This window comes from Muntiacus reevesi, chromosome 20 (assembly GCF_963930625.1).
Source record: "Muntiacus reevesi chromosome 20, mMunRee1.1, whole genome shotgun sequence".
Lineage (NCBI taxonomy): Eukaryota > Metazoa > Chordata > Mammalia > Artiodactyla > Cervidae > Muntiacus > Muntiacus reevesi.
Window position 1 is genome coordinate 48,100,138 of NC_089268.1, and position 25,674 is coordinate 48,125,811.

The 25,674-nt window shown below is 45.8% G+C and overlaps 2 protein-coding genes across 19 annotated transcripts in view; one reads left to right on the forward strand and one right to left on the reverse strand.

Moving 5' to 3' along the window:
- Positions 1-334: 334 nt before the first annotated feature.
- Positions 335-23,295, reverse strand: RIOK1 (RIO kinase 1). 3 transcript variants are annotated; one of them, XM_065912522.1, is made up of 17 exons: positions 23,093-23,295; positions 20,233-20,437; positions 19,356-19,446; positions 18,449-18,518; positions 17,056-17,098; positions 15,173-15,265; positions 13,866-13,978; positions 13,678-13,758; positions 12,441-12,527; positions 11,908-12,045; positions 11,409-11,512; positions 11,093-11,199; positions 10,775-10,840; positions 9,473-9,592; positions 8,625-8,678; positions 7,250-7,402; positions 335-6,200 (listed from the first exon to the last, which is right to left on the reverse strand). In XM_065912522.1, the coding sequence occupies exons 1-17, from the start codon at positions 23,161-23,163 to the stop codon at positions 6,090-6,092; spliced, it is 1,707 nt and encodes a 568-aa protein (XP_065768594.1). In that variant the 5' UTR covers positions 23,164-23,295; the 3' UTR covers positions 335-6,089. The 3 variants fall into 3 exon arrangements, with proteins under 3 accessions (XP_065768594.1, XP_065768595.1, XP_065768597.1); XM_065912523.1 differs by lacking the exon at positions 7,250-7,402; XM_065912525.1 differs by lacking the exons at positions 335-6,200; positions 7,250-7,402 and adding an exon at positions 7,927-8,337.
- A 43-nt stretch (positions 23,296-23,338) lies between these two features.
- The window catches only part of CAGE1 (cancer antigen 1), a 40,420-nt gene continuing 38,084 nt past the window's right edge, over positions 23,339-25,674 (forward strand). For all 16 annotated transcript variants that reach the window (XR_010660037.1, XR_010660041.1, XR_010660039.1 and 13 more), the window contains exon 1: positions 23,339-23,828. Coding sequence is in view for 9 of the 16 variants with exons in the window: in XM_065912559.1 (XP_065768631.1) it covers positions 23,816-23,828 (13 nt within the window). In the remaining 7 variants the exon portion in view is untranslated. The remainder of the gene's footprint in view (positions 23,829-25,674) is intronic.

The following is a 25,674-nucleotide window of genomic DNA, read 5'->3' on the forward strand; positions in this document are numbered from 1 at the left end:
GCACTCTAGCTAACACTGTTGTCAAACGGTCTCACGTGGGCAAAGTCAAAGCAACAGTCCAGGTTAAGATGCACCTGTTCCCCTGGCTGGAGAGCTGTGCTGATGCCAAGGTTCTGGGGAGCAGAAGGCTGCAGGGGTGGCCCTGTCCCCGACGTTGCTCAGGCTGGTCACCTTAAAGTGGGTGAGACCCGGTCGCTGGACAGAGGGCTGGAGGGCATGAGTCAACCCACATCAACTCCCAGTCATCATGGCTTGGGTGGGGACGGAGGCGGGGCCCAGGGGGAGGGGTTGCAACTGATGTCACAGCCCCATCTTTAAGAAACACAGTGTATCATTCACTTGAGTATTTATTGGGCATTTACAATGTTTTAGACACAATTCTTAGGTGCAGGGACACAAAACCCAACAAAGGTAAAAACCCCTGCCCCGTGGAGTTTATTCTAGTAAGAGGCTGGGAGGTGAGGGAAAGACACACGACATGTGTGAAGAAAATTCAGACACGTATGTACAGGCAGAACGCGGACACTGTGTGCTCGGCTCTAGGCCACGACACGAAGCGACTATCGCGGTAGAACAAGTCACATGAAGTTTGTGGTTTCCCAGTACATATAAAAGTGATGGTCACATGTGAGTGCAGTCTGTGCGCAGACATTATACCTGAAAAAGTTCATTTAAAAATCCTTTATTGCCAGCAAACGCTAACCATCACCTGAGGTGTCAAGGTGTAACCTTTTTGCTGGCAGAGGATTTGAAAGACAGCAAGCGTTACCTGGTGACGCAGGGGCACGAGTGAGCCAGGGTGCTGGGAGACGGCAGCAGACGCACTCAGCACGGGGCTGCCCCAGACCTTCAACCGGTGAAAGAACCTCAGTATCTGCGAAGTGCGGTAACGCGGGGACAGCCTGTCAGGCAGCCTGTTAGAGCAGCTTTAGAAAAGCAACGCAGAGCAAAGGTGACCGGGGCTGTAGGAGCCTCAGCTGAGGGGGCAGAGCGCACGCCAGGGAGTGGTCAGGACAGATCACCGCGAAGGGGACGGTCAGGCTTGGCAGAGCCAAAACTCAGGGCAGCTCCACACACACGTTCTGGAACTGCCTCCACCAGGGGAACTGAATCTCGAAACCAAAAGGCATGTCAGGGTACCGGAAGGCACTAACAGACCTCCTGAGGCCTTCCTCTTTGGCCCAGATGATTAAACAATTAAAGACCAGGCCAAAAAAAAGGTTACTTAAAAAGAACAAACAAAAATACAAACACCTGTATAACACAGTACAAGTATGTGGCAGGCCCTGTTTTAAGTACTTAATAGAAACTTCGATTAAAAAAAACCCCAGGTTTCTTACAGAAATCGTTAAGAGAGAAAAGAGTGTAATGAATCCCAACACACCCATTAGTACTCTGTCTCAGCAACTGCTGACCTGCTATTCTTCTTCATCCACCGCTGTCCTTTGGGGACTCAGGAAGGATGGAGAATTTTGAGTCACAGGCATCCTATTCATTTCACCCAGTTAGACTTCAGTCCAGGCTCTGAGGGAACCATGTCAAGCATGAATACCATTATGACATCTGGTAAAGGAACAATCCCTTACTATCACCTGACATCTCCACGCTTACTTTTCCCTGTTTGTCTGAAAAGAAACCCCAAACAGCCCATCTTTTTAAAACTGGTTTCATCTAACCAGGGTCCAGCTGAAATCCACAGCACTGGGACACAGCTCTTAGACCACTTTTCCTTTTTATTAGACATCTCTTTCCCTCCCCACTGCCCTTTTCCTGAATTCCACTGACCACATTCTCCCAGCATCGTGGATCCTGCTCCTGTGAGCTCACGTTTCCTGTAACCTGACAACCACAGCAAGAGGCTTCGTGGGTTGAGGTCCAGTCTTTCTGGGGAGAGGCAAGGTACTGTCTAGGGGATTCCGTGAACCTCTTTTCACACCACCGTGGGAACACCGAGGAAGTCAGTGGCTGAGTTCACTTTCACGGGCCTGATCCAGCCCCGGCCAAGCTCCCCTGAGCTCCCCTCAGTGTCCTTCACAGGAACCCCATGAAGCAGGCACTGTGCTGAGTTCCATGCACTGGTGGCATCTGACTGCCTCACAGGGTCAGGCTCCCCCCCTTCATCGCCCTGAGACGCTCCCACGGGGCTCTGGGGACAAACGTGGCGTCTGACGCCAGCAAAGTGCCTCGTATCCTCAACCGCCCCTCTGGGGGACCCCCTTTCCTTGCCCCATTTAAACGCTGGCTGTCCGGAGGGCAGAGACATCATCAGACACTGCACCCCCCATGGTTGGCCCCCCGCATCCCAGCCCGCTGGAGACTCAGGCGTGTCTCTCATGGACTGTCTAAAACCAGGCCTGTCCTAATCCAGGACCGTCCTTCCAAAATGCTGGCCTCGGTTCCCTGAGCATCTAGCCTTCGATACTCTCCGCTCCCCGGGGCAGCCACGCACGCACCCGCTGTACCGCAGACACGAGCCACAGGGGCGCCTGCGCCTGGACAGCTTTAACCGCTCGCCCCTGCCCGCCCCCCTCCAGCTGAGGCACCTGGGCCCAGGGCCCTGCCACCCTGTCACGAACAGGTTCACGACCCCAAGAGAGCGATGTGGCAGATGTGTAAAGGGTCAAATTTTACCCCAAGATGCTGTGGTTGTCCAGCCTTGAAACGACTATGCGGTGATAAGAAATGCAGAAAAGCTCAGAGAGCTGGAGACAGCTCTGCTCACCCAGATGACACCCTTGCTATTCTGGAAAAAAAGGACAAAGACTAGTGTGGCTCCTCCAGGTGGTATGAGGGCCCCCTCCCGGCGGCCGCGGCTCCCAGCCTTCACAGCAGGAAGTAGAGTGATATAGAAAGTGAAGGAAAGCTGGAAACCAAAGTCACCAAGTCCACAAGTCTTCATTCCTCAAATTCAAGCCCAGAGGTTCCCACAGCGCTTCAGCTGGGCCTAAGATCTCCGGAGAACACGGGTGCAGGAAAGCTATCTTTTCCTTTGGAAACCAGCTTAAATGATTTCAGACCCAACATTATAACCTCCCCCAGAAAGCTGATAAATGCCCTTATGTCCAAGGCAACACAAACCCAAAGGATATGAAAGTTATAAAAACTCCAACCAAAATGCAGGGACTGTAACAACCTAGTCCAATTCAAGAGACAGAACATGGAGCATTCTTGTTTTATGACCACCAGGGGTTGAAAACCTTATCTATCTGACGCAATCACAGGAAATCTTCACAAGAAATTAAATAGTGAGGATCTGCTCTAGCTTCTGGACTTTTAGAAATGTCAACCTTCAGAGCCCACAACACTCAAGATGCCCTTCGACTGAGTTCTTTACCAGCTTCTAGAAGAACTTTCTCAGCTCTTCACTTTCTGAGCTGAGAGGTTAATGAAATCATAGCCACAAAATAGGATGGGCCCTCAACCAAGAAACAGCAAGCTGCTTGCACTGTATTCAACAGAAACTAACAAAAAGAACAGATCTTCTCCAACCAGTCTTGGTACCAAACTACAAAACTCTTCAACCTTGAGTCCACCATCATCAAGGAGAAGCAAAAGTTGAAGAAAACTTGACGTCGGCCCTGAAGGCGGACTCACGTTTGATCAGACCCAGGAAGCCGGCCGCCGCGGCGCCCACCTCTTCACCCCGAGACCAGGCTCAAACACTGTGCTCCCGGGCGGGGGAAGGGGCCTGTCCCTGAACTGCTTCATCAAAGGAAAAATAAGGACTCGGGCTGCAGAGGAGATTGCGGTGACTCCGCGCTTCCATGAAACCACCCAGATCCCTCACAGTCAACTCTGAGAGAAGAAACGCCTGCATTTGTTAAGGGATTAGAAAATCGACAAAATAGGACAGAAAACCAGGTATGTCCAAAGTGGACAAAATGATGTCCCGGCCTTTGGGCCAAGAGACCCCAAAAGCTCACCCCTGCAAATGGAAAAGTCACTGCGCAACCAGTAAGTCAGGGACACCAAACCCATGAGGTGCGCAAATTCTACTGCGATGGGAGCCAGAAGGGGGCTCTGGGCGTTTACCTGACAGGGCTCCTTCTTCCAGATCTCCTGCCAAGAGTCAAACAAGGGAAGCGACATCAGACCCGTCCGGCAAGAAGGCTACAGTGGTTCCCACTCAGCCACAGCTACAGCCCAGAACCCAGACGGGGAAAGGGCCACGTCAGCACCTTGTCAGAAAGAAGGCACCTTGGGCCAGAATCCCCCTGCAGGCCCCTGTCCAGGCGCGCCATAACCCACTTCCTCTTGGCAGCCTGTGACGAGGACTGGCCGGCCAACCAATACTGGCTCTGCCCAGGGAAACTGACTCCAAGCTCAGCGGCTGCACTCGATTCAGCAGAAACGGCACTGAGGAGCCTGACCAGGAGCCTGGATGAAGCTCCCCTGGCCGGGGAGGAGGCCCCGGCCCAGGCCAGAGCCAGAGCATCCTGAAGGTGACGCCCCCGAAAGGGCGCCGGGCTGCTCAGCCCCTGTGTTTTCTCTGTTGTGCTCACTGTATAGTATTTCAGAGGGGACACAAGTGTTTCGCTGAAATTATATTTCATATTTGAACTTTTTTCAAGTCGGGAAAGGAGATTATTATGAAGATAAAATTTAAGCGGCCTCAGCTGACCCTGCCCCTCCGCCAATAACCCACCGATTCTCAAACAAGCAGGGGCAAGCTCTAGTTTAGGGGAAACCAGGTTCATCTACACAAATTTTTTTGATTCCGGGGCTAAAATCGGCATTTCTCATGACACACCCTGTAGCTCCTGTACTTAGAATCCAAAGGCTTCTCTCCATGTCCACTGCTACCATCCTACACCAAGCCACCATCATCTCTCACACGGGTCATAATAAATACCCAGCCGGTCCCTATCCCTTGCCTCCTGGTCAATTCTCCATGAAGGCAGAGTGATTGCAGTTCTTTAAAAACAAGTCAGATCACATCATTCCTCTGCTCAAGACCTTCCAGGCGCCTACCACCCAGTCTAGGCCACTGCATTCCATCTCCTTGACCCAACCCCGCCCCCAGTGTGGCTACAATGCTCTGGCTTCTGGGGTCTGGAACATGCCAGGCACACTTCTGCTTCAGGGCCTTTGCACTGGCTGTCTGCTTTACCTGGACCATTATTCTCTCCCAATAGGCACACGACTCACAGACTTTTGCCCAAATATGGCCTCTTCTAAACGTGCACACCTTCACTGCCCCAGGCAGTGCTATTTCTTCCATGAAATTTACTAAGCTGATATATTGTTTTCCTTAGCTTGATGTTTTGTCTTCCTATTAAAATGCAAACTACCTGAAGGTAGTAACTTCTGACTGCTTTACACAGCTGACCCTGCTCCTCCCTCAGTAACCCATGGATCCAAGCCAGTGCAAGCTTCAATTTAACGAAAACTAGGATTACCCATGGAACTTGCCTTTGATTTACTGCTGTGTCTCCCAAACCCAAAACATCCTAATGTTGATGAATGAATGAATGAATGAATAGGCCACATATTTGAAAGTGAAATAGCTTATGAACTAGCTCAGCAAAGAATAGAAAAGATGAAAAGTAAGTACACTATAAATAATTACCAGTACACATAGAAGGAAGCTGCGATAAACGATCATATCAGCAGCCAACTGAATTCTCTGTATCGGTGAATCTCCCTTTCATAGAAACAATGGCCTTATAGTCCAATGATTCCAGGTGGGTCTTTGGTACAAACAAAGCAAAGACAACTTGCCCAAGTTTGTCCAAAGTGCCTTTACACTTACACAAAAGGCGGGAATGCTCAATATGTTTAAATAATTACAATGCTTTAAAAGCAACATTGCAGAAGATAAAAATATACAAAAATAAAATTGTATAAAGTTCATTAAAACAGTGGCTTAAATAAATCCTCTATCAATACCACAGAGGTAGGGAATGGACCTAGACAACAGAGCTCAGAGCTGTTTACATAATTACATGAAAACATGAAAAGCGGCCCCCAGGGACACCGCAGTAAAAACCATTTGGTTAAAATCAGCAGCCCACCCTCCAGGGGCAGCTCAGTGCACAGGCGCAAAACCTAACTGAAGGAAAATCGCTGGACAGGATACAGTTCTGCTTCTATTTGCCCCTTTTCATCTTGGCTGCCTTCTCCTTTCTTTTTTTCACATGTTTAGGAATTTTGTTTTTTCTTTTCTCTCTCTGGGCTTCCTTGACCATCTTTTTTCTTTCCTGTAAAACAAAAATAAAAAGTATGAGGATCTCCTGGCGGTCCAGTGGCTAAAGCTCTGCCGTGCAAGGCTCACGGCGTGGGTCCCCCTCCTGGTTGGGAATGAACGTCCCACGCATGCCCCAGCAAGACAGCGCGGGATGTGTGTCGCCATTAAGACCCAACACCGCCAAATCAATTAGTGCTTTTTAAAAAAAAAAAAGTTTGGAAAAAATCAAAAGCAAAAAACCTGCAAATTTCATTCATTCTGAGTAGTCACATTATTATTACAACTAAATTTTTAATATATGTAAAAAGATAAAAGGTGAGTGTCACAGAAAAAAACTGAAAATGATTATGGCTTGGTGGTGGAACCGGGGGTGAAAACTGTCTTTACAATTTCTTCAGACATTTCAAGACAGTCAACACAGATGCCCATGGGGACATTATTAAATGTATGCCACTACTTTTCTTTATATGGTTCGTATTCTAACAGAAATAAATGTTGAAATGAGAGACAAAATACATATTTCCAGGAGACAAAGAGAGAACGTGTACTAGAGAGCTGGGGATGTCTCTTGGAAGTCTTGGAACCCACACTCTCCAGGGTTTAAAGGATCAGGCTAAGAATAAGGAATAAAAAAAAAAAAGAATAAAGAAATAACAGTCACTCAGCCGTCATGGATCATTGCATCAGTTGTGTCTCTTATGTCTACAGGCAGGAGTGTAAGAAATATCTGAGATTCTGAAAATGGGGAGCTGGGCTGTAAAAATGCCCCTGGAATGGTTCTTTGGTACTTCACCGACAGGGCCACTCCAGCATCATTTGTACAAGTGCATCACAACCACTTCTAATCAATGCGCTGAAACTAGTGTGTCCTCTCCCTGGGCAGTGCCCAGGGGCTCCTAGAAGCAGCCCAATCTCCAGATGATGCTACCACCAAAGTGACGTTCACACTTCAGGAACTAAAAACTGAAACTTCAGCTACTCTGATCCAGACATCTGAGTACACAGTCTCAAGGGACCGCGTGGGCGTGTTGACAAACGTGGGAACATGCACTCTCGTCTAACCTTTCTATCAACTTCAAGGTTGGCAGGGGGCTTCCTGGAGCCGGCGTGATCCCCCTGCTCCTCAGAGTCTGTGTCAGAGTACTCCGCGCTCCCTGCATCTTCTGAATCAGAACCAGTCTCTTCCCGAACCTGACTTTCCAGGAGTGCAGGGACCTTGAAAACATCACAGGACCATGTTATTCTCAACAAGCCAGCTACCTACTGGCATTCAATGTGTTAATGACAGAATTCAGATTTCAGCCTCACAGACAGACTTTGAAAAATGACATCCTGTACTGAAACATCAGAACAACAGGATCCATGCTCAGCAGGAAGCCTGAAGCAGCCATTCCAGGATGGCTCAAGGACGCTCCCAACAGGGGGGAGCCACCCAGATCAACAACAGGACTGTTCCACACCCTGCAGCACAACTGGCGGGCTGAGCCGGGATTTGGAACACAGATAGGAGAAAAAAGTGAACATATCTGGATAATTTCACAGCTGTTGGCCTGCAGATTAAATTTCAAGTGGAACATTTGTTAATCCAAGAGGGAAGACAATCTTTAAACAAGAAACATGTTCACTTTTTTCCCTGAAGGTTAGCAGTTTTTAAAGTAGCAGGAAGCATTTTGTAAAGCACGAGGCCTTCTTTTCATTAAAAGAAAAAAAAAAACAACAGATCTTTACACGGTGATGGTACAAATAGGCTTCCTGGCCAGTGGTAACAGAATCTTCTTGCTCTGGAATTCAAAGCACAACTATCCTCGTCACACCTGCCACAAAAAAACCAGAAACGCAGAATCCAAGAATTCTCCTAGTCCGATTCTTCCCACAAAAGAGAGTCAATTTTCAAAATGTAAACCACAAACCTTCATATTAAAACATTCATTAAGAACATCAAAAGAAGTTAAGAGTCACCTTTATTACTGCTTGAATTAGAATTAATCTCTGCTGATTGAAAATGTTAAGACACAATGAAGCTGCTGTAAGAAAAAACACTACCGGAATCTGCACCGTGAGACGGCAGGACCCGTGAGCCAGCCTTCAGCAGCCTGCGCGCCAGGGCGAGACCAGCCGCCACTGCTGTTTCCAGTTGGCTGTAGAAACATCTAGAAGCATGTGGGTACTGTTAACAGCTTCACCAGCGAAGACAGGATACACAACAACAGACCTCTGCCTCAGCAACCACAGACCGACTCAGGGGCAGAGCAAACAGCACACCTCCTGTGCCCACAGCTCAGGCTCACGGTTAGAAGGAAAGAACACAATGGCCACAGACTGTGAAAGCGTCTATACCAGTAACAGCGCACCACTGTTATTTCAACGCTAAAACTACTTGACACACAATTTTATACCCTTTTGAATTTTCATGTAAACGAACACACGTTCTTCATACCTTCTGAACACCCGACAGATCTTTCTTCAGTCCCGTGACAGTTTGGTATAGAATCTTAAAACCAAAGAGACAAAAAAAAAAGAAAGAAAGAAAAGAATGAGCATAAAACTGAACACTGAAATCCGCTGCAATATTAAGAAAGGGTACTGCTGCCAGCTAAATGATACCTCGTGTGAGCATAAAAAGGAGTCCAGACTGTGTCTCAGGGCACAGAGAGTCTAGCGTGGGTGTGGTTCTCCCCCACAACCACACAACCACAGCAGGTCTGCACGCCCCGGCCGGGGCCTCTGCTCACCGGTGGTGGCCTGGGGGCTCTTATGGATATACAGCTGTAACCGATCAGAGACAGGCATTCCTAACTCTGAACCTCAGCTACGTGCAATGTTTTCTACTCCCCCAAATAACTCCATTCCTTTCTCATTATCATGAAAAGGTATATGTAGTCAATATTATTAACATTTTTAATGTCATCAAAAATTGGGGGGAATTTTCTCTCTCATATAATGACCCATACAATGCCTCAATTTTGTTTCTTGGCCCACAAAGCCTTAAATATTTACTATCTGGCCCATTAGCAGAAAAAAATTTTCCAAACCTTGAGACGTGTGTCAATGGATCTAGCACAATAACCATTTACAGCCTGGACTTCTTTACACATCTTCCTTTCCTGCGATTACAGCCCGTTTGACTCATTCCTTTCGTAAAGGCCAGTGGACTGATGTCCTCCACAAGCAACGGACGCAGAGGGCGTGCTATGCGAAGGGAATGAGCCGTCTCACTAGTTCAAAGGCAACGCTCACGACCCGGCTTCCCTGGTGCACTCGCTGAGGACACACCAAGCTACTCACGTTGTCCTGCTGGGCGTTCATGGCCAAGTCCTCTTCCTTCAATTTCATCATTATATCCATGTCCCTCTCATAGTTTTTCACTTCATTCAAGGTTCTAGGGATGTAAGCTCGCTTGAACACCTAACAGAGGCGAAGAAGAGTGACCTGGAGACGGAGTCACGGCTCCTCACGCGCAGCGAGCCTGCCCCCGCCCGCAGTCACGGGGCGGCCGTCACCGCCGTCACGCCGGGCGCGGAGCCTCAGCCGGGCTGTCCGCACACTTGGCGCGGCCCGTGCTGTGTGCTGGGCACAGGAGTCAGTGACTAACGATGAAACGCGGAATGATACCCAGTTTCCCTTGGAATAGCACCCCTCCTCTGTACTCCAGGACGTGGCATTTCTGAGTGGCACAGAAAGGAGCCGCCGTGAGCAAGCACTGCCTGGCTGCGAACGACACAGGGCGAGGTCTTCCGGGGGAACAGCGTCTACCCTGTGCTACAGCTGGGAAGCATGGGCTGCCTTATGCTCACCCATCACACCAAGAGCTCTGAGAGTTATTTTTTTTAAAAAGCCTCCTATTGATCACTTTCACAAAAAACATACTGACTCCCAACATCTTAAAAAAATCTTCCTTTTTATCAAACGTAAATATATAAAATCTACAATGTTACTGGATATCAACACTTAGATCGCTTAAAAATTCACATTAACAACAGAAACAGACTTGCAGACTTATGGTCTGAGAACACACTTACGGTCGCTGGGGGGGGAAGGACGGGGGGAAGGGATAACGAGGGAGTTTGGGACGGACGTGCACACACTGCTGTATTTAAATCGGGGTCACCAACCAGGACTACTGCATGGCTCAGGGGTCTCTGCTGAGTGTGGCAGCCTGCACGGGAGGAGGGCCTGGGGGAGCACGGACACGTGTGTGTGCGTGCCTGAGTCCCTTTGCCATGCACCTGAAGCTATCACAGCGCTGTTTGTTCATCGACCATGCCCCAGTACAAAGTAAAAAAAAAATTCACATTAGCAAACCAAAATCAGCTTTTCCTTCTTGAATCACATCCTCCAGTCGGTTCTGTAAAAATGTTCTCCATGCAGGACTAGGGGCAAACAAGCGGGAATGGAAGGACATAATGGGATGTAAGCTACACAACTTGGGTCAATTTAATCATGTAACATGTTATCTCAAGAAAACATTATCATCATTTAAAATACTGCACATCTAATAAAATCAAGATCATGTCCCAGCAATACATTTTAAAAAAAAGACCCTGGGACACAAGTGTTTCCAAGGCTCTAACAGATGATCAATCTTACCTCCTCATCCACATGATCTTGGCTGGACCTTTCCTCCTTGGTCCTTTGAGATGCTATTTCCATGGCCTTGGAAAGAAAACAAAAATCACCTTCCTTCATATTCAACCCACAGAACATACATCCATTACCCAGAAACCTGGCTTTACCACTGGCTTTTTACTATAGTTTGATCCCTCACTTGTGAAATCAGAAGGAAAAGATCTCTGGAAGCTGTCATGATGAACAAAAATGATGCTAAACTCCAAGTCCTCAGAAGTGACAAAGAAATGCCACCACTACCGCTATTTCCTGTTCCTCCCAGTCTCGGTCCCGCCTCACCTTCGAGAGATACGCATCCATGTTCTCGGGTGTAACTGACGGATCTGTGACAAATTCAAAGAGCTCCCGCACAGTCATCACGGCAACGCCATGCTTCAGAAAGAAATCTGCCAGAGAAGATGCTTGTGAGAGCTCTGCGAGGGAAAAGGCTGCTATTCCAACCTCTCCACAGACAGATAAAATTCACCATCGCTGAGCCAAGGGTGTCAGTATCACTGAGTCAAACGGTTCAGTGCTGCAGTTCTCTATCCACAGTTTAGCAGAGTACAGAGCCACAGGCGCAAACAAGTCAGGGAGAAACGTGGGTCCCACTCACCATTGACATTGGCGCAGTCCTTTCTCAAGAATTCCAAGGCGTGCGGGTGGTCGTGCTCCACGGACTGAGACACGTCGATGATGTACACACCTCCGCTGTGGTACCTGCGTGGGCCAGGGCACAGGGCTGAGCCAGGCTGCCACCACACTGCCACAGGGGTGGGCACGGGGGCCGAGGGGACACCGCCGCTTGCCTGTGTCTTACTTAAAACTTTCTATCTTAAGAGCAACAGAAGACACTGACAAAGTGAACGAGGTGGATAAGGAAAAGAGCCACTGTGACTGACAAGAGATGGAAACTGAGAAAATATCCAAAGTCCTTTTGACTCCACCAGTGATCAGAGCAGTCAATCCTGTGACTGAGGCCACCAAACACGTCCTACCCTGTGGAAGACAACTTGAAAACTGAGAATCCAGATGACTTCTGGGATTGGGATTTAGTTCATGTCCCTAAAGGATCCGAGGGGACTTGTGGAGGCTCTCATGGGCTACCCACTCACAGCATGTTGAATTCACTGAGGTCCGCATGCACCAGCCTGGCGTCCTGGTACATTCTCCTCATGTACTCGATCACTTGCATGTACAACTCCCGAGCCTTGGACTCTGATAATTGGACGTTTTTCAAGAGTGGTGCTGGCCTTGAACAAAAATAAAGTGAACAACTCAGATAAGCAGACTCAAGTTTTTCTTGCTTTCTGCTACACGGACACACATTCTTTTCTTTTATGGCTCACACTGACCACTTTAGTTCACTCTAGAGATACAGTTCTAAAAAGCTGTCCATAAACAGGTGCTCTGCCAGATAAGACATTCCTCAAAAACAAGGTGAGCTCTGCTGCTCTGAAGCATTTTGAGACTTAAAAAGGTTAAACAAATTAAAAACCCATGTACTAACAGAGTGGGAAAGGCTTATTAAAAAACATCCCAAGGCAAAAGGAACTATTGAAACGGGAAATATGCATATATTGGAAGACTCAAAGCACTTAAAAATACAATGCTGGGCGTGTAATTACTAGCCCTCCTGTGCACTCACATGTCGTCTTTGCCGATGAAACCCATGACGAGAACATGACTTCGCAGCAGGATGGGTTCTGGGCACGGAATCTCTGCTGTGTTTAGCCTGTGATATGAAAGCAGGCAAAAAGGACAAATGAGAAGCTAAAACAAACAATCTAAAGCATCTAGTCTGAAACACCTGACAGTGCACTTGCTTGCAGCGTACAAGACGGCCAGGGCTCTGAGCAAACAGCACCCAAGCCTCTCGATTTATTACTTCATTTCATAAACTCTAAGACGCCTGGAACTTTAAGTGGCACCGTTACACGTCACAGAGAATGGTGACTGAACTAGGTCCCACAGCCTCTAACACCCAGCTCAAAGCCAGACGTGTTAAAACTATGAAGACACAGGCCCCTAAGAACTGACGAAATACAGAAGGTATGTTTGCGATTCTTCTTTGAGTTGATCAGTGTGAACAACGATTAATAAAAATAGTGGACTCATGGCCAGTCGCTAATTGAGCATAACATTTCAAAAGGACTTTCAAGCAAGTAGACTTGGTTGTTGTTCAGTTGCTAAGTCCCAACTCTTTGAGATATCATGGACTGCAACATGCCAGGCTTCCTTGTCCTTCACTATCTCCCTGACTTTACTTAATAATATGAAAATACCCAGTGTATGACACCTAGATATAGCATATAAAAGGTTAAAAGACATTTGAAAGAGAGAAAGAAAATCTTCATTATTTAAAGCATATTTAAAACTCCAAATGAGGAAGCTTGAAGATGCCTTTACTTAATACAAAGGTGCCAAGGCAAAGAATATATAGATGTGTCCGGGGTCGGACTGAAGAAAAGGAAACTACGATAGAGAGTTCAGAGCCTAACAAAACAGTCTAAGACTCCAACACCTGCACAAAACGACACATCATTCTCCCAACCTGATTGTGTCGCTTCCCTGCTTCAAATCCTGCAGGCTCTTTATCACCCTCACGGTAAACTCGAAACCTTCTCACGAGGCTCCCAAGGCTTTTCATGTGACCCAGCCGTGGCAGAATTCTTCTGCAGTGGGTTTGTATGACAGAGAAAAGGCGGTTCCTCCTTGCCCAGCAACATCTCCTCTGTTTACCTCTGCACATCTCAGGGACTGGACGTGCCCTGAGAGCCCCGGGCCTTGACAGAATCACAGCAGGTCTGCTGGGAGCCAAGTGCCGGGACTGACAGGCAGACACGGCACACACAGATGCAGACACACACAGCCCAGTCAGTCACCTGATTAAGTTCCTCATTTCCTTCTCTGCCCACGTCTTCACCATTTTTCTGGGGTTGCCTTTACAGTAGCCATGGCGAAATCTTGAATGAGAAAAATACTTGTTATTTCAATCATTCCATTATTCTAGTTTTTACTTTTTAGGATATAGAAATTAAGCCACTTGGGGAGAAAAAATATCTGAGCTTACCTGAATTCTCCAGTGACATACTTATCCCGGTCTTTGAACACCAGAATCGAAGTCTTGTAAATTTTGATTGCTCTGCTCTCTCCATTCGCTGTGCGAGCATGATATACATTAGCCTATTTTAAGTCAAAAACAAAAGAAATTAAGTCTGTATTAAATAAATATAAATAATATTTTGCTTTTGCAATCTATTTGATTCTATCCTCAAAAGTAGAAGCCCAGTCAACTGAAATAATATGCATAAGGAATACCATCCTCTTTTGAATATGTGAATTAAAATATACAACATAATACTAAAAGGTATAGTAACTATACCTCCTATTTACATATATGGTAAACAACAATTTAAATTGTGTTAGATAAAGAACACAAGCTTATGGTGACCAAAGGGGAAAGGTGAGGGGAGGGGCTAGCGAGGAGGCTGGGGTTGACGGGCACACACTGCTGTGTGTAAAGTGGACAACCAGCAAGGGCCCACGAGATACATATGCATACCTGAATCACGCAGATGTATACCTGATAGTAACACAACATGGCAAATCTACTATACTTCAATAAAAAGTAATTTAAAAACAGGTCTTCAAATTAAATACCTATATATATATATATGTATACACACGTGAGTACTTTGAAACATTTTTATGTTTCAAGTATGTGGAAAATATCTGAAGACATTCTTATATCTCGTGATTTGTGAAGTGAGTTTCACTGAGAACTGCTTCCCACAGAATAAGTTGCTAATTGAAAAGCAACATGCCCGTCTTTCTCCCATACGTAAAGAAAATACTGAGAAACACGTGTGCTGACTCGAGAGACTAGACCCCCACCCCCGCCCCATCATAACTGTCCGACCATCTGAACCAGCGCTGGGCACACCTGGATGGGCTGACGGCGCTGGGGAGGCACGCGTCTGTGCACGACTCCTCCCGGCCGTAACAGTAACAGCCACGTTTAACAAACGGCACTGACTGAACTACCCTCATTTGGCACAGTTATTTCTTTACTAAGTGCCCTAGTCTCACTTCTGGGGGGCTTCCCGGGTGGCTCACAGGGCAAACAGCCTGCCTGCAATGCGGGAGACCCGGGTTCGATCCCGGGGTCGGGAAGATCCCGGGAGGAGGGAATGGCAGCCCACTCCAGCATTCCTGCCTGGAGAACCCCATGGACGGAGGAGCCTGCTGGGCTACATCCATGGGGTTTCAAAGACTAGGATACAACTGAGCGACTGCCACTTTCACTTTAGTTTCACTTTGGTATCTGAAATAAGAAAACGAACACGGAAACATTCAGACATCTGAAGACTGGCTCACTTCTTTTCCGGTGCTGATGCAGCCATTGATCTCCGCTATGACTCCCCTCGTCAGCATCTTGAACAGGATCATTCGTGTTCTGGGGTCCAACACCTAAAAAGAAATGCCAAAAAGCAGAGCGTTCAGACAGAGTGTACCAACATTTCTCACGGAAGCATCAGACAAGAAGCTGGAGCTAAGTGCGCTGCCGACCCTGCTGGGCCGGTGGAGTCACCATGGCAGCGTTCTAGTCCCTCATCGCAGTGAACAAAATGCGGTGAGACCCAAAGGAGCCAGAGGCGAGAAACCAGCAAGTTTACCCCGTCGGGGAGAGCAAAGGCCAAAAGGTCCTAGGGGAGCAGAAACTGACTCCAGACCCAGGAGAGCTGCTAAAAATACAATCAAACCAGAGGTAACTTTGTATTTTTCAGCCATCAGGAAAACAGGTGAAATTAATCTCTGTTTTATTTAACCCAGTACATCTAAACCACTATCATTTCAACAAGTGGGCCAAGTAAGAAGTTATCAGAGAGAGGTTTAACATCCTGCTTCTCACACACAGTCTTCAAAGCCTGGTGTGCCTGTGCAATCCCGGCACTCGAGGAGCCAGCCTGGCCGAGGCCCTGGACACGAAGCCCCACAGCAACCACCAGCACTCCGCAGTTCCCGAGTCAGACCGGCCAGCCTGCTTCCTCTACAGCCTGCAAGTCGGAAACAGTTTCTACATATTGAAATATTTAAAAAATTGGGAATTCTCTGGAAGTCCAGCTGTTAGGACTCTCCACTACAGAGGGCCTGGGTTCAATCTCTGGTCAGGGCACTAAGATCCCTCAAGTGGCATGGTGCAGTCAAATAAAAAAGAGAACTGTGACCCACAATGCCAGAAGTGTTTATCATTTAGCTCTGTAAAGAGCTGGCCAACCCCTGCTAGAGGTGGGTAAATCCAGGAAAGGTGTTATCTCCTTCAAGGTCAGAGCAGTCAGTCTCAAGTAAAAAGCAACCTCAGATTCGCTTTAACAAACAGAAGGCAATGAATTTAAAGGCTGGTGCGCCTGTTCAGTAACTCAGAAGAGAATCTGAAGATTCATGTCTGACTGAGTCACTGCTGTACACCCAAACTAACATGGCACTGTACATCAACAGTGCTTCAACTCAATATTTGGAATGCTCTGGAATACCACTGCTCCAAACTGGGTCTGTGCTATGTGTTTGGGACGGGTGGGGAGGCTGGCAGGGGGCAGAAGCGATGGTCTAACCTGTTTCATCACTCTCTTCCCTTCAGATACCTGGGTCAATTCCAATACCCAATCACAACCCTCGACACGAGGTGGGTGAAGTCAGGTTTCCCCCTCATTCCTGAATAAAGAATAAAACAAGTCTACCTTCTAAACCAAGTAAGGGATTCTAAATGAATATCTGAAGGCACTATCTGTCTCTCTCCTTTTTTCTACACACCTACACACACACACACACACACACACACACACACACACACACACACACACACACACACACCCACCCACCACACACACACACACACACTTTGTGGTAGATACCGGACTCACCCCCTGGGAAGGCTCACAAAATTCCCGCAGACCTTGTTTAAGACAAAAGAAAGATTCCTGGACTTACAGGCAGTTCTGCTTCCCCCAGGAAGATGAAAGCATTGCTGGGTGGCTTCATGGGCCATAGAAGCAGGGCATGATTCTAATTTATCTATTTAAAGTGCTGTTAGAAATAAGCAAAATGTAGATCTCTAAACTCAAAACTATAAGGAGGAGCAATTTTATACAGAAGCAATTCTAGGTGACATTAGCATGATGCAAGGAGGATGAAAGCAAATTACAATTCAAAGACAGAATTACTACTTTAAAGAGCATGCAACACATTCATTTACACTATACCTGTTCTACAGTTGCTCTGTCTGCCTTATCTTTAATGCGATACCTAAGACAAAACCAAAAAATTAAAGGTGACATTCAAAATTCAGAGGAGCCAAAATCGAAAGATTCTAAATGGACATCATTCCATGATATTCCTAAGTAGGTAGTTTTTTAATAACACATTTCATAACCTCATTGTAGTTTCACCATCGTGTGAAACTTCACTGCCTTTAACAAGCCATTCAATTCCCTAGGGCAAAGGAAGTGTATCTGTGGTAAGAAAAAAAAACTTCCGTCCATATTTCAGACGGATTAAATAAGAGCAGTGAGGTAAAACAAACTATGCAGGAAAAAGAGAACACGTCTGTAAGTACTGTTTCTTAGACCGTTAATGATTTTCTTAGTACAGAATTAAAGTAATTTATAAGGCTTTCTCTTCAGAGTCCTTTTCTACAAAGAAACACGCTTTTATCATTTCAAGACAGCTACTGCATGAAAACACAGACTCTGATTACTTTGGCTCACATGCTAGGTGACTCAATTCACAGACTAACCTAAACTAATAAAAGATCCAAACAGGCAGTTCAGTGAAATAAAATGTGTTGTTTCTCAAAAAGCTGGTATCCCTTATGTGTAATAATAAACCAGAAGAAAACTGGGTTTTAAGTTCAGTTCTAACACTACTATTTTTATGATCTTAGTATAGTTTTCTGTCATAATGTTAATGCTTTAGAGTTATTAGCAATAGGAGGTGAGCCAAATCTTAAACATTTGGTTTTGAGAACAGAAACGGAAATGGAAACTGTTTTCCATTTAGTTTTAGTTTTAAATCTGCTCTTACACTTTTAAGGCTCCCCAGTGGCTCAGTGGTAAAGAATCAGCCCGCAATGCAGGAGACCCGGCTTTGATCCCTGGGTCGGGAAGATCCCCTGCAGGAGGAAATGGCAACCCACTCCAGTATTCTTGCCAGGAGAATCCCATGGACAGAGGAGCTAGGCATGTCCAGTCCATGGGATTGCAAAGAGTCGGACATGACTGAGCGATTAACTTTCACTTTCCATTAAAAAAAAATATTTCATGGAAGGGAGCAATCCTTAATGAGCTCTAAAAAGGGGACATTTTTTATCCGCTAACATTTTAAATTGAAATCTACAAGCACTGTTACCCTGAGAGCACTTTCATGAATTTTACACAATTATAGTTTTAGCACAGATTTTTTTAAGAAAACTCATCTAATATTTTCAACTTACAAAGTCATAGGATATCCTCACTTAAACTTAAGAATTGGTTTAGGTATAAAAAGGAACATCCTTTGCAAAAGAATTATGAAGGAGACGCTACTCATCTGTCTACAATTAGTTTGTATCAGTCACATTTTATTTACTTTATTGTATATACTTGATATATTACTTACATATCTGCTTCCTTTTGCCGAGACTTTTCGGTGACTTTATTTATTACAGAATCAGTAACATTTAGCTTATCTAAAGAAAAAAAATCCACAACATCAGCAATATAAGACAAAAGTTTCTGAATAGGATACTTGTCCCCTTTCCCTTCTCTACTTCTAAATATTTTACTGCACATAGTAATGCATGTTAGTAATGGAAAGTGTGTTCTGTGTTTTTAAGGGCAAGCACTTACTAACAAAGATGATCACTTTCATCATGACAGGTGTCATTTCTCAGCCAGGGAAATCTAGATTCAGAAATCCCTCAAAAATATTCTATCTGCTCTTTCAGACATTTACTATTTTGTACAACTATCATAAATATTATAATTCTAAAAACGTCAGTTTCACTTCCAATTACAGGTCCATGCTAGGGATGATCAGATGTGAGAGCTGTCATACCAGGCTCCTAACAGCCTTCGTCTATGAGAGAAAGATGACCCCGTGTTTCCCAAGAGGCTTCAAATTCACACTGTGATTCCCTGCATTCGATGGCTCATGAAATGATTTAATGCCACACCAAAAGTCAAACGAAACGTGATTATATTCAATAGTCAGGTATTTTCACCATTCTACTACAAGATAACCCTACTACAAAATCTAATACAAAACCGATGATAACTTGAATAAGTATCTGTACCTTTGTATTTCCGTAACAGGAGAGAACACAGGACTAAAAAAGTGTAAGCTAGAGTCTGTTCTTTAAGTCATGTTTTTAATTACTAAATTTAATTTCCTCTAAGCTTTATTATTTACCCTGTAACACTGAATATATCCACTGACTGATCTAATAAAATTTTATAACACGTTTTGTTGTCTTTGAAGAGTTTTCTCATTGCCTAGTGAGAGGAACTGTACCTTAAAAACTCACCTAGATTAATTTTATTCTCAAATTTCCGTAAGACTTTGTCTGCTGGAGTAGACATTTTGGCTGCATTGAAGCTGGGAGTCTGTCTATTGGCCTGGAAAAAATGAGTTCCAGAGATGAAAGCTCTAGATATACATACAAGCCTAAAATTCATCACATCTTCCCTTGGTTCATAGTCAATTATTAAATAAAGCATCAATACTTGGGGGGGTACCCTAAAGGAAGGGAAGAATCAATCACATTTGCCTAAGAGGTTTTTAAAAAGGCACTTGAAATATGCTAGACATTCAGAGATGTCTTCTTTTTTAAAAGGACTTTTTGTGGCTCTGGAATTTACCGAAAGATTTTCACCAGGCTATGTTGCCCTGCAGTCCTAGCCTACACGGACTTTCATTCTTCATCATTTCTGTATTTCTGATAATGATGTGGATTCATTCCATAATCAGTAAATTTAAAAAGTTATTTAAATCACCATAAGAATAAGAGCCTTAAAAAAATTGCCTGGGAAAAGACACACATATGAAGTTTACCACAAATAGTAACAAAACAGAGAAAAGTGCAGCTTAACTAGTAAATAAAGAAAAGCAGATTAAGTACGTAGAGGTGCTTTGTTTTCACTTATGAACTGACAAGAGACACTTAGTGTCTAATGGGGACAGAGGCTCAGTTTAGCAAAGTGAAAACTTGGGGAGATGGATCCTGTTGAGAGCTGCACAATGTGAGCGAATGCAGGGCCACTGAACACTGGACTGCACAGTTAACTAGGGTGAAAACACGGTGTGCTTTCTATCATGTGACTTTCACCACAACAGAAAACAACAACTACTAACGAAGACATAACCAAACAACACAAAGACCTACAGGACTGTGTACAAAATACCTGGGGGTTACTCCCTCCACCTGAAGCGTAACACCGGGTGAGCTTTCTGACTCCATCGCCCCAGGCCCAGTCATCGTCTTCGTCATAATCTCCATCTTCCTCCTCTTCCGGCTCACTTTCATCCATCTTCTCATTGGCGTTACTCTGAAGGTCTTCAAATACAACATCGTCTTCCTCTTTGACAGTCTTCAAGTCAGTGTTTTCACTAGAAATAACATTTTAGCCTGTTTACACATTCTTAATTGGACTTACATTTGTATTTAAGAGAGAGTAGACGAATCTATACAGATACATCAAAAAGGTTCAATTACAACATGTATCTCCCAATAAATTCAAACTTAATACCAAGTTGTCCTGTTTCTGAGTTCTATTTCAGCCGATGGGTGATTGTCCAGGTCCGAATAAAGTAGTAGTATTCATCAGGTTGTTAAATCCGCTCCTGCCTTTGTTATTTTCTCAGCTGAGTGAACTAGCTCTGGTCAGTACAGCAGACCGGAACTCCAGGAAAACCACTCACAAAGCTGCCCTGAGAGCAGACAGGGGAGGCTTTCTGACAAAATGTGCGAACAAGTCTAAAGCTTTATTTCAAGCCTTACCTTGAACTCAATTATCACTCTACAATGAAAAAAGCTTTAGCAAGACTTGTGTTACACAAAGAACTTCAAATCACCCTTGCTCCTGAAAGGAAGGATGGTGACGAGAAGCAGCACAAACGAGAGAAGAGGGCCGGATATAACTAAATGGGAGAAGCGGGGATTGTCAAACCAGAGAACTGGCCCAGAGGAAGGGATCACAACTAACAGGGTCTGTTTTTGCCACGTGAAAATTCAGACCAGCGTCACTGAATCTTCTTAGTTTTTCAAGAGAAGCCAGAACTCTGCACTTTCGTGGAAAATCTCCCACTTAACTGGTACGTTCAATTTTAACAGACCACTGTGCACACCAAACACACGTCTGCAGGTCAGATCCCCGCGAGGCGGTGAGTACTGCCAGTTTTGAGCCATCAGATGGACAGCAAGTACAGAAATCGTGTAAAACACATTTCAGCACACAGAGGAGTTTAAGTAAATTCAGATGACCAATCCCAACTCATTAATTAGCTATGGCTTAGAGGGCTCCAAATCTTCATGGACATGGCTGAGAAGAGAACAAATAATCATCAACCCCCTGCTGTTTACTAGAATTTCATAACCATAATCCATAAATTGATCCTTCAAACTGCCAACCACCTTAAGCGGCATGTTAAAGCTATACTGTCACCTGCACCACAGCTTTCCCACCTCAGCTGGGCAATCCCTTGCTGTGGGCGGTAGTCCTGTGCAGCAGCATTTCTGGCCCCAACTTTCCAGATGCGGTAAGCGCACAACCACGCCCAGCTGTGACAACGTCTCCTAAGTTCCTGGAGTCAGCAAAACCCACTGGTTTACATCTTCACAATGTCCAGTGCACACTCCTGACCCGTAACTACTCACCAGGCGCACTGGCTGTTTCTTCCTCCCACGTGACTTAGTCCCTACGGACTGCTGCACGCTCACCTGAAAACACAGACCTGCAATGCCTTCCTCATTTCTCTAGCTAAATCCTACCTACCCTTCCAGTAATTAACTTTGCTCAGGGAAGGCTGCGCGGTTCTTCTCCTTTCTACTACTTACCCAAATCTCATACAAATAATGTGTCCAGTTATTCAATACGTTGCCCTTGCTAGAGTGCAAGCTCTGTCACCCAGGGAAGCATTTACCAATGTATCAAGATCAACTGACATGAGATCTGTCACACAGAAAGCGATCAACCTGCATTTACTTAAAAAAAAAGCAATACCGTCTGCATGCAGTAAATCCTTACTATGAATACAAAGTAAAAACCCTTTTCTCGGAATTCCAAAATGAACACTACGTTTCATTTTGCTTTCAAAGTAGGAGTTATCCCCAGTTCCTTTTGACTCCCACTTCACATCTATTTTATGGTTAGAAATCTGTCCTTCTACTTCCAGAACATCCCCGTCTAGCGCCCATGATCTATGAACTGAATTCCCTTAGTCCTTTTAAACATGTCCACTCCTGCCCTCCAAAACCATCTCCTCCATAGCAGAATGATTCCTTTCAATCACACGCCAGGTGATGTCCCTGCCCTGCTGAAAGTGTGGCTTTCTACAGCATCAAGAATATCTCAAATCCTTACCATTCCTTGTCACTCTCTTAGGCTCTGGCTCCTCACTTCTGCACCAGCCGATCTCTTCATTTACCTCCACTGTGCTCTGGGCACAATGACCTCTAGATCTTCCTTCCACAGCCAGGAGGGACCACACCTGCTGTCCCCTCTCCCCTCTCTGCTTCCACAGGTTGGCTCCTTCTTGTCCTTCCGATCTGGACTTAACGTTCCCTGTTAAGTCACTACTTAGTTCTATCAACTGATTTTACCTGTTTCCATAGTATATGTTATGTGTTTAAAAAAAAAAAACCCAAAAATCAAAAATTCCATGTACTTATCTGTCTCCGCCTCCTTCCCAAGTAGAAGGGGCTTAGTTTGTCTTGTTCATCACCGTCTTCAGCGCCGAGGACAGAACAGGCACACAGTAGGTGCTTAAACATTTCTGGAACGCTAAATGGTAGTTAAAAGCTCAAACACCTGCTTCCCTGTTTCTCTCCCCAACTCTAACCCCTCAGGGATGCTGACAACCCGGGAGCCGCGGACTAACTGCCGTCACCTGGATCGAAAGACCCAGCTGAGATGGAAAAGCCCCAAAAGGCTGTGAAAAGAGGCCCAAGGAGAGATGCATAAGACCGGTCTCCCTCTCAACCACAAACAAGCGTCAACGCCCCCAGGGGACCGCGGTGGCGGCGGCGCAGGCGCGGCTGCCCACCTGTCCGAGGAGTCCGCGTCGTCAAACTGCCCGGGGACCACCCGACTCATCAGCAGCCGCCGGTAGTCCATTGCGGGAGCAGCACAGGGGCGGTTCCGCCAACCGACCCAACGGCCTCTGCGCGGACCCCGCCTCAGAACGGCTCAGTGGCCGCCGCGCCCTACGCACGCGCCACGTGCGGGCACCACACGCCGAACGCCCGGACCTACGTCCGCCCCGACGGGAAGTCCCGCCCCCGAACGGAAGCTGTGTTCCCGCAGGAAGTTCCGCCTCGCGCGGGGGCTGAGCCCTGGATATTGACCTTCCGCGGAAGCCGTCGGGTGTGTGGCGTTCTTGCTGTGGTCGGTCCCCGCGGGTCCTGGGCTGGCCTTCCTTCCCGGAGCTCTCCGCGTCGGCTTGCCGTTTTGTCTCCTCCCGTGAAGGCACGTGTGTAAGCTCGGCCGGGGCTGCTGGCCCTGGGGGCTCACGCTGTGTAAGCCCCTAACTGTGAATGGAGACCTGAAGGCGCCCCTCGCCGGGCCCGCGGGCACGTCTGAGGGGACGTCGGATGGTCCGGGGGCCGGAACTCGGCGGCCGCGGCTGGGTGGACGTCACACAGGGGCGTTCCAGCGTGTCCGCACCGGCGGCCCGGCGTTGAAGAAAAAGGTTGAAAGCGTTCTCCCCGCGGTAGAGCCCAGTGCGCAGGGAGGAAGCCCGAAATCCTTATTTCAGATCCGAGTATCTATGGACCCTGGAAGTGAGCATACTTTTGCGACCTAAAAAGTTTATTACGATATTGTGAGGTGGAAGTAAGATGAGTGCTTTTCAGAAGTTAAACTTTGACTGAAAATTAAACTTGAGGATATTTGCCAGTAACCCCAGTGACACTCTTTTTATTCCTGTCCTAAAACAGCTTAGAAGTATCTCTGGAATATCTATCCAATCACTTGAATAAGTTTTTTTCTTATGTGTGGCAGAAGTTATGTGAGGACAGAACGAAAGATGAAAAAAGTAAGACTAACTAAAAAAAAAAAAAAGGGTGAATTGGCAGATCATGCCATAGGAACAGAATTGTAAAAGTTCTAGTTGGAAGTTCTGGGTTCACAGACAAAATTTTGAAGAAATAAGGGCCTAATAGTTTCTATTGTTGGAGAACAAAAGGATGCTTTAGTCCTCCTCCACCAAGGCCCAAACAGCATTTATGTATTTGGAAGACAGTATAGGGAAAGTGAAAGTTAAGTCGCTTAGTCATATCCGACTCATTGCGACCCCGTGGACTGTAGCCCACCAGGCTTCTCCATCCATGGTATTCTCCAGGCAAGAATACTGGAGTGGGTTGCCATTTCCTTCTCCAGTATATATTTGGAAGACAGTATAGGTGAGTATAAAGTCAGGTCTTTCACCAATCCCGACTAAGCTGTTTAGCTCACTGGCTTTTTTATACTTTACCAAATGATGACAGGTTTGAAAAAATTAAATCTCAATAAATTATTTATTAATCTGATAGTTCAATAAAATAGTCCAGGAAAATGATTAAGTTGTTTTGATAGAAATATATCATTGGAGTGCAGGGTTTAGTCAACATATTCTCTAAACAACTCTGATTGGTTTACCTAATGAGATATTGAAAAACCTTAAATAGATTCTTTTTGTTGTGTTGCTGTTCAGTTGCTGCTGCTGCTGCAGCAGCGCTTCAGTCGTGTCTGACTCTGTGTGACTCCATAGACGGCAGCCCACCAGGCTTCCCCGTCCCTGGGATTCTCCTGGCAAGAACACTGGAGTAGGTGTTCAGATGCTTAAGTCGTGTGTTTGCAACCCCATGGACTGTAGCCCACCAGGCTGCTCTGTCCCTGGGATTCTCCAGACAAGAATACTGGAGTGGGTTGCCATTTCCTTCTCCAGGATTCCTCTTGCGGTCTGTATAATATGTGAGTTCCCACACTAACACCCTTGAAACAATGGTGAAGACTAAAATAACAAACAAATAATGTGCTGAATTTTGAGATAGACATTTAGAAATTGTAGGAATTTTAAAACTAGATGAATGGTAAATAGGAAAGTTTTAGGAAGAGAAGCACCTGCCAGAGCAGACTATTGAAGTCGTAAGACTCAAGATGCGTTTGCAGGAAAGTAAACCTGATCTGACTCGAGCAGAGGACTGGGTGGGTAATGTGGGTCCAGGCTTCGTAAGGGCTGAAAGTCAAACAGAAGAATTGGATTCAGTGTAATGTGATTGGACAAGTTTTCTACTCCCATCCTCCGACAGACCTGAGGAGGTCATGAGAATGTGGATCAGGATGATGCCACAGTGAGGGAAACAAAGCATGGGTTATGAAAAACATTTTTAAAGGAGAAAAGGACAGGAACTGGAAATTGAGTAGTCCATGGGTGATTAGGTAGAAGGACGCCAAAGACGTCTGGTTTTCAAGCCCAAGTGCCTTAGAGGATAAGTGTGGCGCAGGGAAGGGAGGGAAAACTGATGTGTAGTGGTGGATTTCACTTGGTAATGAGGTGAAAGAAAGTATCAAGTACATAGAAACAGTGTTTTACAGATGCTAACAGTGCTCTGATAATAGTGAGTAAGTATCTTTTGATTAAGTGAG

Coding starts and splice junctions, on each gene's coding strand:
- RIOK1 (XM_065912522.1), bottom strand. CDS start 23,163: ATGGACTACCGGCGGCTGCTGATGAGTCGGGTGGTCCCCGGGCAGTTT. Junction 18,519..19,355: donor TGAGAATAAAATTAATCTAG/GTGAGTTTTTAA, acceptor TTTTTTCTTTAG/ATAAGCTAAATGTTACTGAT. Junction 11,513..11,907: donor CTCAGTGAATTCAACATGCT/GTGAGTGGGTAG, acceptor TGGCCCACGCAG/GTACCACAGCGGAGGTGTGT.